The sequence below is a fragment of the Mytilus edulis genome, chromosome 3, assembly GCF_963676685.1.
Source record: "Mytilus edulis chromosome 3, xbMytEdul2.2, whole genome shotgun sequence".
Lineage (NCBI taxonomy): Eukaryota > Metazoa > Mollusca > Bivalvia > Mytilida > Mytilidae > Mytilus > Mytilus edulis.
In genome coordinates this window covers 42,130,628-42,146,944 of record NC_092346.1, presented here as the reverse complement: position 1 = coordinate 42,146,944, position 16,317 = coordinate 42,130,628, and the positions used below count along the sequence as shown (strand labels likewise).

The 16,317-nt window shown below is 31.6% G+C and overlaps 1 protein-coding gene across 2 annotated transcripts; it reads left to right on the top strand.

The window, feature by feature from the left end:
• The first annotated feature begins 785 nt into the window (after window positions 1-785).
• On the top strand, window positions 786-16,016 carry LOC139516533 (purine nucleoside phosphorylase-like). Of its 2 annotated transcripts, XM_071306699.1 has the most exons (7): window positions 786-1,174; window positions 5,041-5,210; window positions 5,563-5,666; window positions 6,599-6,774; window positions 9,608-9,798; window positions 10,397-12,361; window positions 14,573-16,016. In XM_071306699.1, exons 1-6 carry the CDS (start codon window positions 1,146-1,148, stop codon window positions 10,594-10,596), a joined length of 870 nt encoding a protein of 289 aa, XP_071162800.1. In that variant the 5' UTR covers window positions 786-1,145; the 3' UTR covers window positions 10,597-12,361; window positions 14,573-16,016. The 2 variants fall into 2 exon arrangements, with proteins under 2 accessions (XP_071162800.1, XP_071162801.1); XM_071306700.1 differs by lacking the exons at window positions 786-1,174; window positions 14,573-16,016 and adding an exon at window positions 2,580-2,691 and having other exon boundaries at window positions 10,397-12,321.
• The last annotated feature ends 301 nt before the right edge of the window (window positions 16,017-16,317 follow it).

Sequence of the window (16,317 nt, the reverse complement as noted above, 5' to 3'; positions counted from 1 at the left end):
CGGACAACGAAACCATGGAAACGACAGCTATGTGTGTCATGTAACATTCGGGAAAGTCAGCCAATTTTGTCTATATAGTCATTTTACAATCGTGACTATGTCGTGAAATACTCTGCTGTATCGGATTAAAATTGTAACAATGTCCTGCGTCGGTTTATGTCAGGTGATGTCGGATCTTTAATTGCCGGATCGAATTGGCTGGATAGATTCTGTTGGTTGTAATTTGCTTTCTTTGTTACATTTACCAAATGAACGTATCGAACCGATTGGAGGCTTCTTTTTGTAAGTGTGATAGCAGCTGTTTTCACTACTTTCCACTAGTTGCCTATTTGGCTTACTCATGACAAACCTTACTCTTCATAGCCATATACAGTTTGAACAATCTTCACATAATAAGTGTTTGTTTGATGTATTTGAGCTTTTGGATTTTGCCATTTGATTACGGACTGTCCGTTTAGAATTTTCCTCGGAGTTCGGTACATTAAATGAACTAAGGGAACAGAAGATTTTACCCCCCAAAAAATGAATTTGCAAACTCAATGTGGACTCACAGTAGCATGAATGAATGGCATTCGACATACAACCTGACTGACCTCTACTATCTGTTATTATATTGTTCGATATAACATATTGACCTGATCAATCTCATTAATTATAGCAACTGCTAGTCATATTAATCTTGCTTAACGATTATGAAGTATAGCATATATGTATCATGATGTACAAACGTGTATTATTGCATGTTTCTTGTACATCAATGTGTAAAACGGATTTCCGGCTATGTAAAGTATAATTCGTAAAATATTACGTTATATGCGATTTTATGCATTTAGGAGTTGAGGAGCACATCATACAATTTGGGGAGTTGCCATATTAATATATATATAGTTCTATCTTCGAGTCTTCATTAAAAACAAAATCCCGGATGAGTGTTGGCAACTTTTTGCTTTAAGATCAAGTTTACAAAATAAATTCTTTCATTCTGAGTTTTGATTTACAATAGATGTAGTATATATCCTTTTGGATAAAGTCCTATGAATTATGCATGTGGTGACAATTCCTGCTGATCGCAATTAGATTTGAAGGACAAAAGGTCGAATTATTTCAGAAGGTCGTATTCAAAGTTTCACGCATCCCGAAGAACGATGACCGATAGTGAACACACACAGGCAGGGTAAGTCTTTTATTATTCCGCAGGGAGCAATGTTTTCTGTATAGGTAGGGTACGTCTTTTAGTCTTCCGCAGGGAGCAATGTTTTCTGTACATTTACATAAGAATTCTGACGGCTATGTGTTTATTGATTATAAGCTTTGACATCCTTTTGTCTTATAGCTCCGTTTATATTATCGTCAAGTAATTACTTCTTGTCTATATTGTCTCTATCAATAATCATATGTTTACGTTCTGCAGCAATTTGTTTTGTTAATCTTATTTGATGATTATAATAAAAGGAGAAAACACAGTCATATACATATACATTGTATATTGTAACATCAACTTCGCTATCCTAGTATATGAAAACATATCCATCTTTTAGCTTGGCTTGCGTTTTATTTTTTGATTGCATTTGCTTACACTTTAGACTTCAGACCGTTCCATTTATCCCATTCAGGCTGTCAAAAATGGCCATCTAGATCACATTTAGGTTCGTACTTTTATCCATTGTATACTGCACTGAATGTCTTTTACGTACAGACAATCGGATAAACTGCTTAAACATTTATGCAAATGACATATACAGAGTAGAGAAAAGGGATGGAATACAAGGTATAAAGTGTCATTAGAATGAATATTAATTACTAATTATGAAAACATATATTACGTCTATCACTCCTAAACCGGCAAGACAAACTCCTTGCTGTTATATCGAACAGAACTTAAGTGTATATTTTTCCGAAATTTGACTGGACAGGTGTGATCAGGTGTGTTTGCTTACGGGCAACATAACAATCCACGAAACATAGATATAGTCATTTTTCGCTATATCACTGAGAGTTTCATTCATATTTGAACACAAAAGGTAACTGATGGATATAACCCGCCACTCAATATAATGACTATCCCTTTTATGAGGGGTACTAGTACTTTTCAAGTGAAATATTTTTTTTTTAAATTCAGGCTTAGTGCAAAAGGTCACAAAAGGGCAAATATTTCATATCATTTGAAGAAAATTTTCTTTATAATATTCACATGGACCTATATCTTTTTTATTGTGAAAAAATTAAGTGGACCACTCTTATTCGGAAAAGCAGTTCCAAATATAATGATTTTCCTTCCTTTTAGAAAGAGACATATAATACATATTATATGTCTCTGTTTTTATAGGTTACAAAAAAAACCATTTTCAGTCCAAGTCATTTTTACAACAGCAAAATTAATTACCCCTTGTAATACACAAACCTAACAAGAGCTTTAAAAACTCTTACAACCGACTAAACAGGGTGATCAGACCTATTATACATGCCTCTAATCTTTAAAAATAGTATCGTCGCTTGTCAATCCAGTTTCATAAACGACGAATAATTTTGTTTGGCCTAAATTTATTTACATCCCATTACGTTCGGAATGTTTCGGGCTTTTTCTTGTTTTGTGAAGGTAGAATTTTGTAAACAGAAAATACAAATTCCTTGAATATTTGCTTTCTCTCCTGTAGGCAGCACATACAAATTCATCATGTGGATGGGACAAGGGTAATGTTTTATGATCGAAGGATAAGGGTATCGTTAGTGAACACAAAATTAACGCCAGTGGTATAAAATAAAAAATATAGCCTCATTTATATGGAAGAATAGATAGCTTCATTTACATGGAAGCTAGGTGAACTTTATTTCCCCCACTGACACACTGAGGCACTTGTTTCTATCCATAGAATTAAGTGCCTGTGCACTGACATGGGTAGCATTGGACGATTGGTGTTTATGACTTTGTATTTAACAATGACATGTTTGATACAGAGTGCCAAATAGAAAAAGCATGTACGTTTTATGTGAATATGAGCCCTGCTTTGTATTGATAAGCTGACTAACAACCAAAAGGATAGACTAGGTTAGCCACCTCCTCTCAGAGTGATGCATTGTGTAGAGATGTTGTAGCTATGCATTGGGAATTTTAAAAATCCTTGCCCAATTGAACCCTATTGTTAGACCTAACTATTGAGGGGGGATAGGACCTTTATCGGGACTCCGGGATCGGGTGTTTTTAAGCTTGGGATTTCGGGATTGACCCTTTCGGGATCCGGGAATTCTTTCTTCGAATTTCGGGACCTCGGGATTTCGTGTTTTTTAAGCCCGGGATTTCGGGATGTCATGTTTTTAAGCCCGGGATTTCGGGATCAGGACCCCTCCTACCCTCCCTCACTATTGTATTGATTGTTATTTTTTTCTCTTGTCCCAAACATGCAATATTTGCCACTGGACATAATTTTAAGAAATCATACTAGACTGACATCTGCTATTTTGATGTCATAGTTTACATGATAGCAACATGCAGCAGAAAGAAATGTTCCTGTGTCAAGGAATAGAAGTTCCTCTACAGCATGTATAATTATAGTTCTGAGTGGGAGAAATATTTTGGAATATTATTTCCCCTGAAAGAAATATTACTGTATCTGCATGTTTCTAAAAAAATAAAGAAAATAGAAAATTTGTTTCAACAGGAACATATATATTTATAATAGCATCGTTTAAAACAAATATAACATATTATGATATAGCACTAAAATTAATTAAGTCCACTGGCAGGCTGGCAAGTAACTCTTTTCTGATTAAATAAAATTTCAGTTAGATCTTGTTTTTTATATCAAAAATAATATACTTGTCTATTTATCATGATATAGATGGTCTGGCATGGGTTGTCATGGTACCAGTTTGTACCATATGCAGTAAGCACAATCCCTAAGGCAAAGTCTAGTAAAATTATTTTCAGTAATATTTAAAAATTAAAATTCCGTGAAAAGTGGAATTTCAAGACATATAGATTTAAAGAAGGCTTGCAAGTCAAAAAATTTTGGTAAAGGCTGTTATCAATATTTTGGTACAGTTCTTTGGAACAGTATTCCCCTATTCAAATAAAAAAGATAGAAACAATAGAAAAGTTTTTATAATTTCTTGTTTCTAAACTAAAAATGTAATTATCAGATAAAAGGAGAAGGTTCAGTAAGACCCCTTTTTGGCCCCAAAATATAGCAGTTTTACAAAATCATGAAAATGTAATCTGTTAGCTATTAACTGGAAAGTAGAATGCTTCTGCTACATAGATATGGGCTGTTTTTGACAATACAAAATGTACAATGCACATATATCGGGTACTTGCATCATAAAGTCATGCTAAATTACTGAAATCTTCACAATTTTAGCATTTTAGTTAAATTTTAGATGATTTCCATCTTAAATGAAAGTGGTCGCATTCGTGTTCATTCATAATATTGAAATGTAAGTTGTATTTGATGATAATACATAACATATATAAAGGTTGAGGATGAACATGAATGCAGCTACTTTCATTTTTGACAACAACCATCTGAAAAGTGACGTTTTTTGGCATATTTGATAGATTTTTCATATTTAAGCTTAAATCAGAGCGTTTTTAATGACTAAATCAGTTAAAATCTTTCATATAAACTAATTGAATCAATTAAAATAGACACTTAAGTGTTTAAAAAGTGTCCAAAATCTGACGTAAAATGAACCTGAAATTTGAGGCCAAAATCGGTCGATACCGGACCTACTCCTTTACCTATTATATAAAAGTCCATATATTTATCTTGTACATCTGACATTAATAAAATATGTTCATGAACCTATTCTGTATGTTGTTCGCCTTTTGTTTTGCATAAAAAGTATATGTGTAAACGTATATAGTATATTTTTGTATATTTTGAATTATTCAGAGGGCATCAGGGGAGATTAGTATTGTACTTAATGATTTTACCCTCTCTAAATAAAGTATTTATTATTATGCATTAATTAAGATTTCAGCTTTCAGTTCAATAAATACATATGTACATCATATGCTTAACATTTCTTTTTTTTTTTTCTCAGTCCAAGCTATGAGGAAGTACATGAGATAGCCAAGACTCTAGAAGGGAAAACAAAATACAGACCAACTCTAGGTATTGTTTGTGGTTCTGGACTTGGAGGGCTTGGTGATTTAGTAGAAGAAGCTGACATCATACCCTATGATGAAATACCACATTTTCCAGTTAGCACAGGTGGGTATTGTTATAATTCTAGAAAGAAGGCAAGCAGAGGACAGTTAATTTTTATATCTATATAATTTAAAGAATGATCCCAATGTTTTGAACAAAAAATATGTTTCAATAAGATGATGCCATATAGGAAGTCATTATTTTGTTTTATTATATAGATTTAAGGTTATTTTAAATTTTATTTTTTAGCAATAAACTATATTAAAAAATTGTGTTATGTATGTCTTACCATCAATACTTCTTTTTGTTCACAGTTCTTGGAAATGAAGAGTATTATTTAGGCTGAGAAAAATGTGTTTTTCTGTTCTAAACTAAACAATTGGTATTGTTTATGAATGTTTAATTTTGTTTGCAGTTCCTGGACATATGGGAAAGCTGGTATTTGGAAAGTTGAAAGGTCAGATAGTGGTATTAATGAGAGGAAGATTACATTGTTATGAAGGATATCCTATGTGGAAGGTAATATGGTATATCTGAAAAACACAAAAAATCAGGCCAACTACGAAAATTAAAAAAACAATATATCTCATCTTGCATCACATAACTGTGTGCAAGTGTGGTATATATGAATCAAGCAAAAATTTAAAAAAAATGTGTTCATTGTTCTGAAGATTATACACCAAGCCTTATTGTTGCAAATTCATATGTGACTAAAAAATTTAGAGGAAAGAAAGTAAGCCCTTTATAACATCTTTGTACAACCTATATAATGTTAATGAAATATTTATTCATCATGATATGTAGAATTTGGCATACAAAATAAGTTAATTCTGAAAACATTACTAATTCAAACTTAGTAATAAATCCTCAATGCATTTGTTTGGAAACAGCATTTTTTTTCACAAGAAATAAATATTCTCCTATGATGACTCGTTTGTCTTTATAGTCACAGAAACATAACTTCTTTGTTGTGTCCTAATTTCTGATTAATTCTTACATTATAAAAATTGCCCATGTCCATTAGAGTTACAAGCCTGCATCTGTTTTCTTTGTCACCAAATATAAAGTTGAAATACTAAGATTTGTTAGGACACAATAGTATAATAAGGGATAAATTCAAAAAGCAAATATAAAAAGTATAACAACCAAGATAGCCTACCAAAGCTACATACAAAGACGAGCAATAATATTCAGAACTTTTAAAGTACAGAAAACAAAAAATGCGTTTGGTACTGAAAACTTGAACCCAATTTAACAAAATGGTACACACTAGTACTTGTGCTGAAAAAGCCAAAGAAGTTACTATTGTTCAAGTTTACAAATTTGTTAATAAGATAGACAATATAACTAAAATATATAAAAAAATAAAATAAGATCAGATTGGCAGACTTTGGCAAAATCAAATCAAATACATACATGTAATATTAAAGGGTGAATATTATTTATTACAGACAACAATACCTATACGTGTTATGAAGGCTTTAGGCGTAGAAACATTATTTCTGACCAATGCAGCGGGAGGGATCAATCCTGACTTTAACACTGGTGATATCATGATTATTAGAGACCATATAGACTTTGCTGGATTGTCTGGTGAATGTGTACTCAGGGGAGCTAATGATGAAAGGTGAGTCAACAAGGGAGATAATTTCATGATTATAAGAGACCATATAGACTTTGCTGGATTGTCTGGTGAATGTGTACTCAGGGGAGCTAATGATGAAAGGTGAGTCAACAAGGGAGATAATTTCATGATTATAAGAGACCAAATAGACTTTACTGGGTTGTCTGGTGAATGTGTACTCAGGGGAGCTAACGAAGAAAGTTGAGTAAACAAGGGAGATAATTTCATGATTAACAGAGACCATATAAACTTTGCTGGGTTGTCTGGTGAATGTGTACTCAGGGGAGCTAATAATGAAAGGTGAGTCAACAAGGGAGATAATTTCATGATTATAAGAGACCATATAGACTTTGCTGGATTGTCTGGTGAATGTGTACTCAGGGGAGCTAATGATGAAAGGTGAGTCAACAAGGGAGATAATTTCATGATTATAAGAGACCATATAGACTTTACTGGGTTGTCTGGTGAATGTGTACTCAGGGGAGCTAACGATGAAAGTTGAGTCAACAAGGGAGATAATTTATCTAACAATGGTGATATCATGATTATTAGAGACCATATAGACTTTGCTGGATTGCCTGGTGAATGTGTACTAAGGGGAGCTAACGATGAAAGGTGAGTCAACAAGGGAGATAATTTATCTAACACAATGGTGATATCATGATTATTAGAGACCATATAGACTTTGCTGGATTGTCTGGGGAATATGTACTAAGGGGAGCTAATGATAAAAGGTAAATAAGCAAGGGAGATAATTTATCTAAGTTCTAACACAATGGTGATATCATGATTATTAGAGACCATATAGACTTTGCTGGATTGCCTGGTGAATGTGTACTAAGGGGAGCTAACGATGAAAGGTGAGTCAACAAGGGAGATAATTTATCTAACACAATGGTGATATCATGATTATTAGAGACCATATAGACTTTGCTGGATTGTCTGGGGAATATGTACTAAGGGGAGCTAATGATAAAAGGTAAATAAGCAAGGGAGATAATTTATCTAAGTTCTAACACAATGGTGATATCATGATTATTAGAGACCATATAGACTTTGCTGGATTGTCTGGTGAATGTGTACTTAGGGGAGCTAACGATGAAAGGTGAGTCAACAAGGGAGATAATTTATCCAACACACTGGTGATATCATGATTATAAGAGACCATATAGACTTTGCTGGATTGCCTGGTGAATGTGTACTAAGGGGAGCTAACGATGAAAGGTGAGTCAACAAGGGAGATAATTTATCTAACACAATGGTGATATCATGATTATTAGAGACCATATAAACTTTGCTGGATTGTCTGGTAAATGTGTACTCAGGGGAGCTAACGATGAAAGGTAAATCAGCAAGGGAGATAATTTGTGAAATAATTAATCATCACACTTAAGCTTTTGATCCTTCTTGTCGGTCTTGTCTATTCTATTTACATGTAGCCATAAGTCATTAAAGAGAAATAATGTAAAAATAAGGAAAGTTTTTTTTTATCCTGCTCTCATAATTCTTCTTTTATATGACCACAAAAATTATCGTCGTCGTCAGCGTCAGTCATCCGAAGACAGATGGTTTGCGGATAATATCTTTAGTATAAGTCAATAGAAATCAATAAAATTTTAAGGGTTTTGGTCCTAACAGTTTAGAAATAATGGGCCAAAAAGAGGCCCAAAAAGGTATTTTTCTAGTTTCAAGACATTTGTGTTTGTGTTTAAGTGTATGGATATCTCTGAAATTATACCACACTTTTCCACACCACAAAGGGATTGTTAGAAATGGCTTTGGGGGGGGGCAAAAAAGGGGGTAAAACAAGGGTTTCTTGGTTAATGGACAATTAATACAATTTTAAAGTAGTGCAAGGGAGGTAATCCAAAACTAATCCAAAGATAATATGTTGGATTACCTCCCTTACACTGCATTTAAATTATGTATAAAGAAATATAGTATTTTCTTGAGGTGGCTAGCTGTCAATTTACTTTTAAAAAGTAACTATTAAATTTATGCTATTATAAAACTTTTTAAATTAAAAGATGTACTTAAATGGGTAATTATATTATGGATGCATCTCCAATGGAAATTTGAATTGAAATTGTGACCATAGCTTGAAGGAAAGAAATTTTTTTTTGGAAAAAGGGTGGGGGAGTTGAAAAAATAGTTGGATTTGGGGGGGGGGGGGGAGGGTAAAAAAGAAAATACAATTTTTTTTTCTGGGTTGGGGTAAATATGCAACAGCATAGTGTATTGCATAAAATCATAGAAAGGAGTTTTTTGGGTTTTTTTGGGAGGGGGGCAATTCGCAACAGCATAGTGTATTAGACAAAATATTACCAATTCTAAGTTCTTTGACTACAGTTTTTCTGTGCCACAACCTATTATGTGTCAAATATTTAATTACAATCCAAATTCAAACCTGTATCAAGGATGAAAATTGTGTCCATTTTTGCCCCAACGTTTCAGGATTAGACCTCAGCGGTCATATCCAGCTGCGCCATATTAATGGTGAGAAGAAAATAATCTTTTTGTATTGTATTATATGGTTGCTAATGAGACAACTATCTGTTAAGAACAAATAACAAAGATTGGTTTGGCAAAAACACATAAAGAATGTGTAGGATATGAAATATTTTCCAGTGCTCAATCAGATCAGTGCTAAGCATAAAAGCAAATAACAAAAGGACACATAGTACTAAGAATACACACAGATACTGTAGCTAGTTCAAAGCTCAATTTCAACTAACAAGTAAACATACATTGCCAAGATATAAGTGTCGATGGGATAATGGTGATATTGTAAAGTATTTTTAATACAAAAATAACTCAAGTTTGTATCTATATTTAGATTTGGACCCAGGTTTTTAGCCACAGTTGGTACATGGGATGATGCTATGAATGAGTTAGCAGAGAAAGCTGCCAAAGAATTAGGACTTGGAGATATACTTAGACGAGGTGTTTATGTAATGATAGGAGGACCAACATTTGAAACTGTAGCCGAGTCCAGGCTGCTGAAAAATTTTGGTGCAGATGCAGTTGGTTAGTATATAAGACACCATGAATATGTTATCTAAATCATTGTGTCTACTGTACAAACAGAATTATGCCCTGTCACAAAAACATGAGGATTTTCATGTTTATATATAAAACTAATTAAATTTGTCCATTTTAAATATAAAAATGTATATACTCACATACATAAAAAAAACTGCTCGCATACATCAAATTAATGTATTGTGGATTCTAATTCAATTGTACTGTACTTATCAATAGTTCTTGTTGATTTCATGGGTCAAGCCTAAAAGTTAACTAAAATGTTTAAGTGTTCAATGAATTTCCAATTTTAGATATACTTATATACTATTTGTTTAGAAGACGACAAATGTGCAATATAGGAAGAGTGTACTGACAGTTAGTTGAAGCCATATCAATTATGTGTATCAGTTAACTCTGAACCACCGGATAAATTTGATCACCATGGTCACCGTATCTATATAAATAGGGTGCAAACATTAATCCACCATTCTGCCTCTGATGAAGGTCCCTTTTAAACCAAAACAAGTCAGGCTAAAATAAGTAGATGAGAATGTCAAATTATTTTTTTTTTATTTAAGACTTAAAATGTATTTCTCTCTAGGTATGAGTACAGTAGCTGAAGCTCTTGTTGGACGTCACATGGGTATGAAGGTGTTCGGTATATCACTGATTACAGATAAATGTTGTCTGGACTACACCACAGCAAAGGTCACAACACACGAGGAAGTTTTAGCAATAGGTCAAAAGAGGGCTAAAGATCTGCAAAGTCTAGCTCTTAAAATTTTAGAATTAATGCAATAAGTTTAAGCATAGTTTTAGAAGTAGGTTCATGTGATTAACATGTTTTGTTGTTTTTTAATTGGTTAGTTTAGCTTCCTTGCCAGCCTTTGAGCTAAAGATGCATAATGCTTTACAGTCAGCATGTTAATTATAATGTTCAGATTCCAGTTATCAAGTTTAAACTGATTGTAGTCATTTTATTCAAAAGAAATCCCTTTTGAATTGAATTCCTATTTCAGTTTATGGGCAATATTGTCCTTTATATTCAATATTTTAAGCTGTATTTACTTATTGTTAAATTGGTAGTTTTGTGATATATATATGCTGTGTGATATGTGTATATTTTAGTTCTTCGAATATTCTGATAACTGATAATTAGTCATACTGTTATCTTTCAGATTTTAATAAAGCAGGTTTGAATTAATTGAAGTGTTTTATTCAATTAAATGTATGAATTCCCAAAAATCTCCCTATTCAATTGAATTCCTATATCGGTATAAAGGTAGCTAATACCGTGCTTTCGGAAAATCTGTGATACTTTTGAGAGCTTTTCAAACCTTGTATAAAGGCCTCCTCTATTCAGTTACAGCAGCAATTTATATATAATAGCAGGTCAATGTTATCTGGTCCTGAGGGTGAACTTCCTATAAGTTTGACTGAATTTTAAAAAAACAATAAAAAAATAGAATATAAATAAAATTATCAATGAGTAAATTCTCCATTAATTTTGAAGACTTGTTATTTACTACATGTATACGTTGATTTTCAATTGTGCATTTGAGCACACAATGAAATACCCATTTTTAGTGAAAATTTTCACATCTGGCAGCTGTAGAAATGATGTACATTAAAGAGCAAGGGTCAACTGTTATTCAATAAAAATTATGTACACATACATTGTACACAATCCTATATTTTTAAAGATCACTCAAGTATAAAACTATGTCAATGCAGAAACATTTAACTAGATTTTTTCTCACATGAACTGTCTTTTTATATAAAATAAGTTGGTCTATGCATTTTTCTCTTTGACATTCATAAATACTCTGCAATGGTAAAGATTGACATAATATCTTATATTATTTAGTCTAGTGATATTTGTATATAGTTGATGTATAGATTTAATTAACTATTTATTATATAAGTTGTTGATATTTAATAGATAACTTTATAGTTTTAATATATTTAAATCTGTTATACCAGTATTAAACATGTATTGGTTCATATTTTTGTTATGCACTTTTTGTAGACTTTCCACCAGAAAATCAAATGTATATTATTTTGCAAAACAAAGTTCATATATCAAGCTTATATCTTACAGCAAAATAATTTCATAATAACTAAATCATTTTGTTTTGGAGTAATTTCATCAGTTTATCTTGAAACCAGGACATTAATATTGAGCTGAAATGGCTTGACAGCATAAAATGTCTTATAAACTTGTTTTTATAAAAAGGATCAAGACCTGAGATTTTGCTTAATTTTTAGTTCCCAATGCAAAATTACTGAAATCTTTACCTTTAGTACTGACCAGGCTCATTTCTAGAACCAGTTTGTCACTTCCAGATGAATATTTATACTTATGTATAATTTATTTAACCATCTCTTCCAACCCAGAGCAGAAATCCTTTATTTTACTTCCACAATTATCTGTGTCACTCAAATATTATACATGAGGGCTTGGATAGGGGTTTCTAAATTCCTTTGACAGTTTGGCTAATTCTAAAGTTAATATTGAACGTTTAAAGTCATATGAAACCTCAAATTAAAAAACAAATATGCATATGTTTTTTAAAACTAAATGGATAGATTTCATTATACAACTTATGCACATATACTTTTTTCTGAGGAAAATTCTTTAATTTGTCCACATTTAGAAGAAGTTTACTTATTTTTAATTGCTTGCTGCCAGGAAGCAATTCACCGACATATTTTCCGTATGCATAGTGACCTCAGCGTGACCCTCCTCGTAAAAATCCCGTGATAGCAATACGCATGAATCTGTCATTAAAATAAACAATTACCTGATTGCATATGTTAAACACGTGCTAAATACCCATGCTTTATGTTGATTATTTACTATGAGGTGACAATCGGTAAACTTCGGCTTCAAAACACGGCATTTAATGAGTAGCCATATTTGTTAAATCATAACAGACAGAGAGAAAAAAAGTTGACGATTATACAATACATTTGCGTAAAAAATGATAAAATCGTGCACAGAAGACTAAGTTTAGAATCATTTTCAAAACAGTGTGGCTGTGGACATTGATTGACGACCTAAACTATCCCATTGACTGGGACAGATTAGGTGAACGTATGTCTGTATAGACCACTGCTCACTACTTACTTATTATAGAATTTAAACCGTGGGGTCATCAAAGGTTCTTAACGTCTTTAATAATAAAATAATTCGAAAAATTAATCAGGAATAACCTTTATATTTTGATTTATATTATTGATGGAAATCAAAACATCGTGTTATTCCTGATTATTTTTTCGAATAACTTTATTTGTGTGTTGAGAACCTTTGGTGACCCCACAGTTTAAGTGTCATTTAAAAAGTACATACCGTATTTGGGCATGTATAGTCCGCACTTTTTTTCCTTAAATATGTAGTTTGTTCAAGGGGTGCGGACTATACACACCTATAGACGGTTTTCGAAATTTATAAAAAAAAAAAAATTTTTTTTTTTTTTTTTTTTTTTTAATTTCGTTTTTTTCTGCACTAATAATGTATATTGGAGACGTTAATTATATTTATTTCAATTAATTCTTATTCTTTTTAAACTTTTCTCTTCAAAATTGATTAGTCAAAGTAAAGGTGTGACATCCTGTATAGGTAATCAAGAGGGGTAATTAAGGATTAAGTATGGGTGTGTAGCAATTAAATAATGATGTCAAGTTTTGACAGATGTTAAATATTATAATCCCCAGGCAATATAACAACATGATCAATGAAAAGATTATATAAGATTAAATAGTTTAAAAATTTTGATTACTGCTAATTAATTTAGATAAATGTTTGATCTCTTTTTTCTTTTGTTCCATAATATTCAAATTATTTCTGTTATATTATTCATCAGCTTGGACATACTTAGACAAATGTTAATTTTAAAAGGGATATTTTGATTAATAATTACTTTTATAAAATTATCAAATATTAATTACCTGATGAAAAGCTCTACCATTTCATTATTTTTCATGAAATAAATAAAACAAAATTTTTAGTGAGCAGTGGTCGTTACAGACAAACATTCACACAATCTGTCCCAGTCAATGGGATAATTTAGGTCGTCAATCAATAGCCACAGCCACACTGTTTTGAATATGATTCTATGATATATACAAGGATTGGTTCAAGAATTGGATGAACATTATTTTTCACCAGTCACTCGTTTCTTATGACTTTAAGGGGGCTCGCGGGTCTAAATCGAAATTTTTATTTAATATAGGACTTCGCTATATTTTTCTATAAATGAACTTTATCTTATACTTAAAAGAAAAATGAAATAAAAAAATGGGGTCACCGTTCATTTACGGTCACAATCTGCCATCGAAAGAAGCATACATTTTTGTAAATGTCCTTTTTTTCTGTTGAACTAATAGGAGAAACAGAAGTAATATCGAAATAAAAAAAGAACTAAATTACAGAAATCGCTTAAATTTTACAATTATTTAGTTTATGTACAATTTATTCGAAAACAACAATAAAAAATATAGGTCACCGATGAGTTAAAAAAGATATTTCAATTTTAATGCCAAAAAATTGCATTTTTGCACCAAAGGGAGATAATTTGGAGCTTTTTCAATGATATCTACATTTTAAAAGTCACCTAGGGCCAACACGCATTGGTTTTTTGGAAAGATTTTTGTACCATATGATAAAGTAACAACTACTAAAGCTAATAAATAAAATTTGTAATGAAAAATAAATGTTTAATTTTTTCTGAAAATTTTATACCCGCGAGCCTCCTTAAGAATGCAAAAAATCTAGTAAAATTCGGTCAGTTTGTCATTTGAACACCTGAACGATTTATTAAAACATACCACTTCAACCCTGCACCTTTTGTCCATTATTGTCTATTATATAAACCCAATCCAGACCCTCATACATTCTATTTAAATACTATTTTTTTTAGATCTTGTACTGTTACATGTAATAGAATTAATTCATATTCTTACACTTGAACAAAAAGTTTGCCAAATGCTTCCTCTGCTGTTTTGGGTGAAAATCCATGTTGTATTGAAGTAAAAAACAAAAATATTTAGTAATTTACTGAAATTAACATAACATTGTTATATTCTATAAATAAATATTAACATTTTTAATCAGTAAAGTTGTCATCTAAATGAAAAAAATGCATAATGAAAAGTGTTTTTTTATGTTATCTTTTGATATGCATTTAAATCTAGTTAAAAGTCTTTTTACCTTTATACTTTAGTTTTTACATATCAGACCAATAACAATATGAAATGTTACGATAGTGTTGGCATACCTGCTAATATTTCAAAATTCCCATGGGGGTATTACGTGCAAGATGGCTGCCATAGTCTCACAAAACCTTTAAAGGGCCTTCAAATTTAGTTTGATGTCGTTTATATGCTTCCTCATACTTGTACAATACTATATCGATTGTATTGTTTAAAATTATGGACAAAATTGCTCCCTCAAAATTTCCAATTGGCAGCCTCCATGGGGGAAATCCCCAGTTGGTAGGTATGTGTTGGAATGATGTCCTCTGATTTATAAATGTTAGGAATAGATATTTAATTACTTAGTCAAATATCTATGACAATACAATTATTCCTGTATCCACCTGCTTGATACCATAAAGACAAATGAATTTACCACTCCTGTTACAGAGGAATTTTCCTAAAGCTTGCTGCTTTATAGTCAGTGGTCATTGTAAGGTATCCTTTACAACATGATATATACAGCTTCTTTATTGGTAATTTGCGACATGAAATAAGGGTGGTCAACCAAGCAAAAGTGAAATAGAAAATGATAATAATTAATACTAAAACAAATGTAATTTATATCTCTTTCAAAGTATGCACATTGTTTTAAATTGTTTGTTATTTGTATTCTTGTTAGAACATATTACATGTTGATAGATAAGTTAATATTTGTTATTGAAAATAATCCACATGAGACCAGCCAGGTTCCATGTTATTAACAGTTGTGTCCCTTTTTGAATGTTGAGATTTATTAAATTATTAATATTGTTTTGTGTAAACTGTGATACATGTACCACCAAATCTTTCAGCAATGTTATAAATCCATCGTTTTTCACTTTAATAAATTGTTGTGTAAATTGTGTTTTTGTTATTTTGGGGGTTTTCAGAAAACACTGATGATATACATGCAACTATGATTCTTGTTTTTTTCTGACAAGTTGAAGAGGACAATTTTGATTAACTGTTCAACCTTTGATCTTTTAAATAAAAGAAAATATTTGAAATATTTTGAAACTGCAACAGAACACTATGCAGCATACATCCCAGGCTCTAACACACTTGTCATTTCTATATTTCTATATTCCACTCTAGAGCAGCCATGTTCTATGTTAATAGTTATCTCCCCTTTTGAATATACTAGATTTATTAAATTATGAATATTTTTGTGTTAACTGTGATACCACTGAATCTTTCAGCGATATTATAAATCAATCGTTTTGCACTTGGATAAATTGTTGCGTTATTTGTGTTGTCTTTAAATTTTGTATGGTTTACCGTTAG

Excerpts from the sequence above, each read along its gene's own strand:
- LOC139516533 (XM_071306699.1), top strand. The coding sequence starts at position 1,146 with ATGACCGATAGTGAACACACACAGGCAGG. Across the intron at positions 6,775-9,607 it reads AGGGGAGCTAATGATGAAAG|ATTTGGACCCAGGTTTTTAG; the intron begins GTGAGTCAACAA and ends ATCTATATTTAG. Across the intron at positions 9,799-10,396 it reads TTTTGGTGCAGATGCAGTTG|GTATGAGTACAGTAGCTGAA; the intron begins GTTAGTATATAA and ends ATTTCTCTCTAG.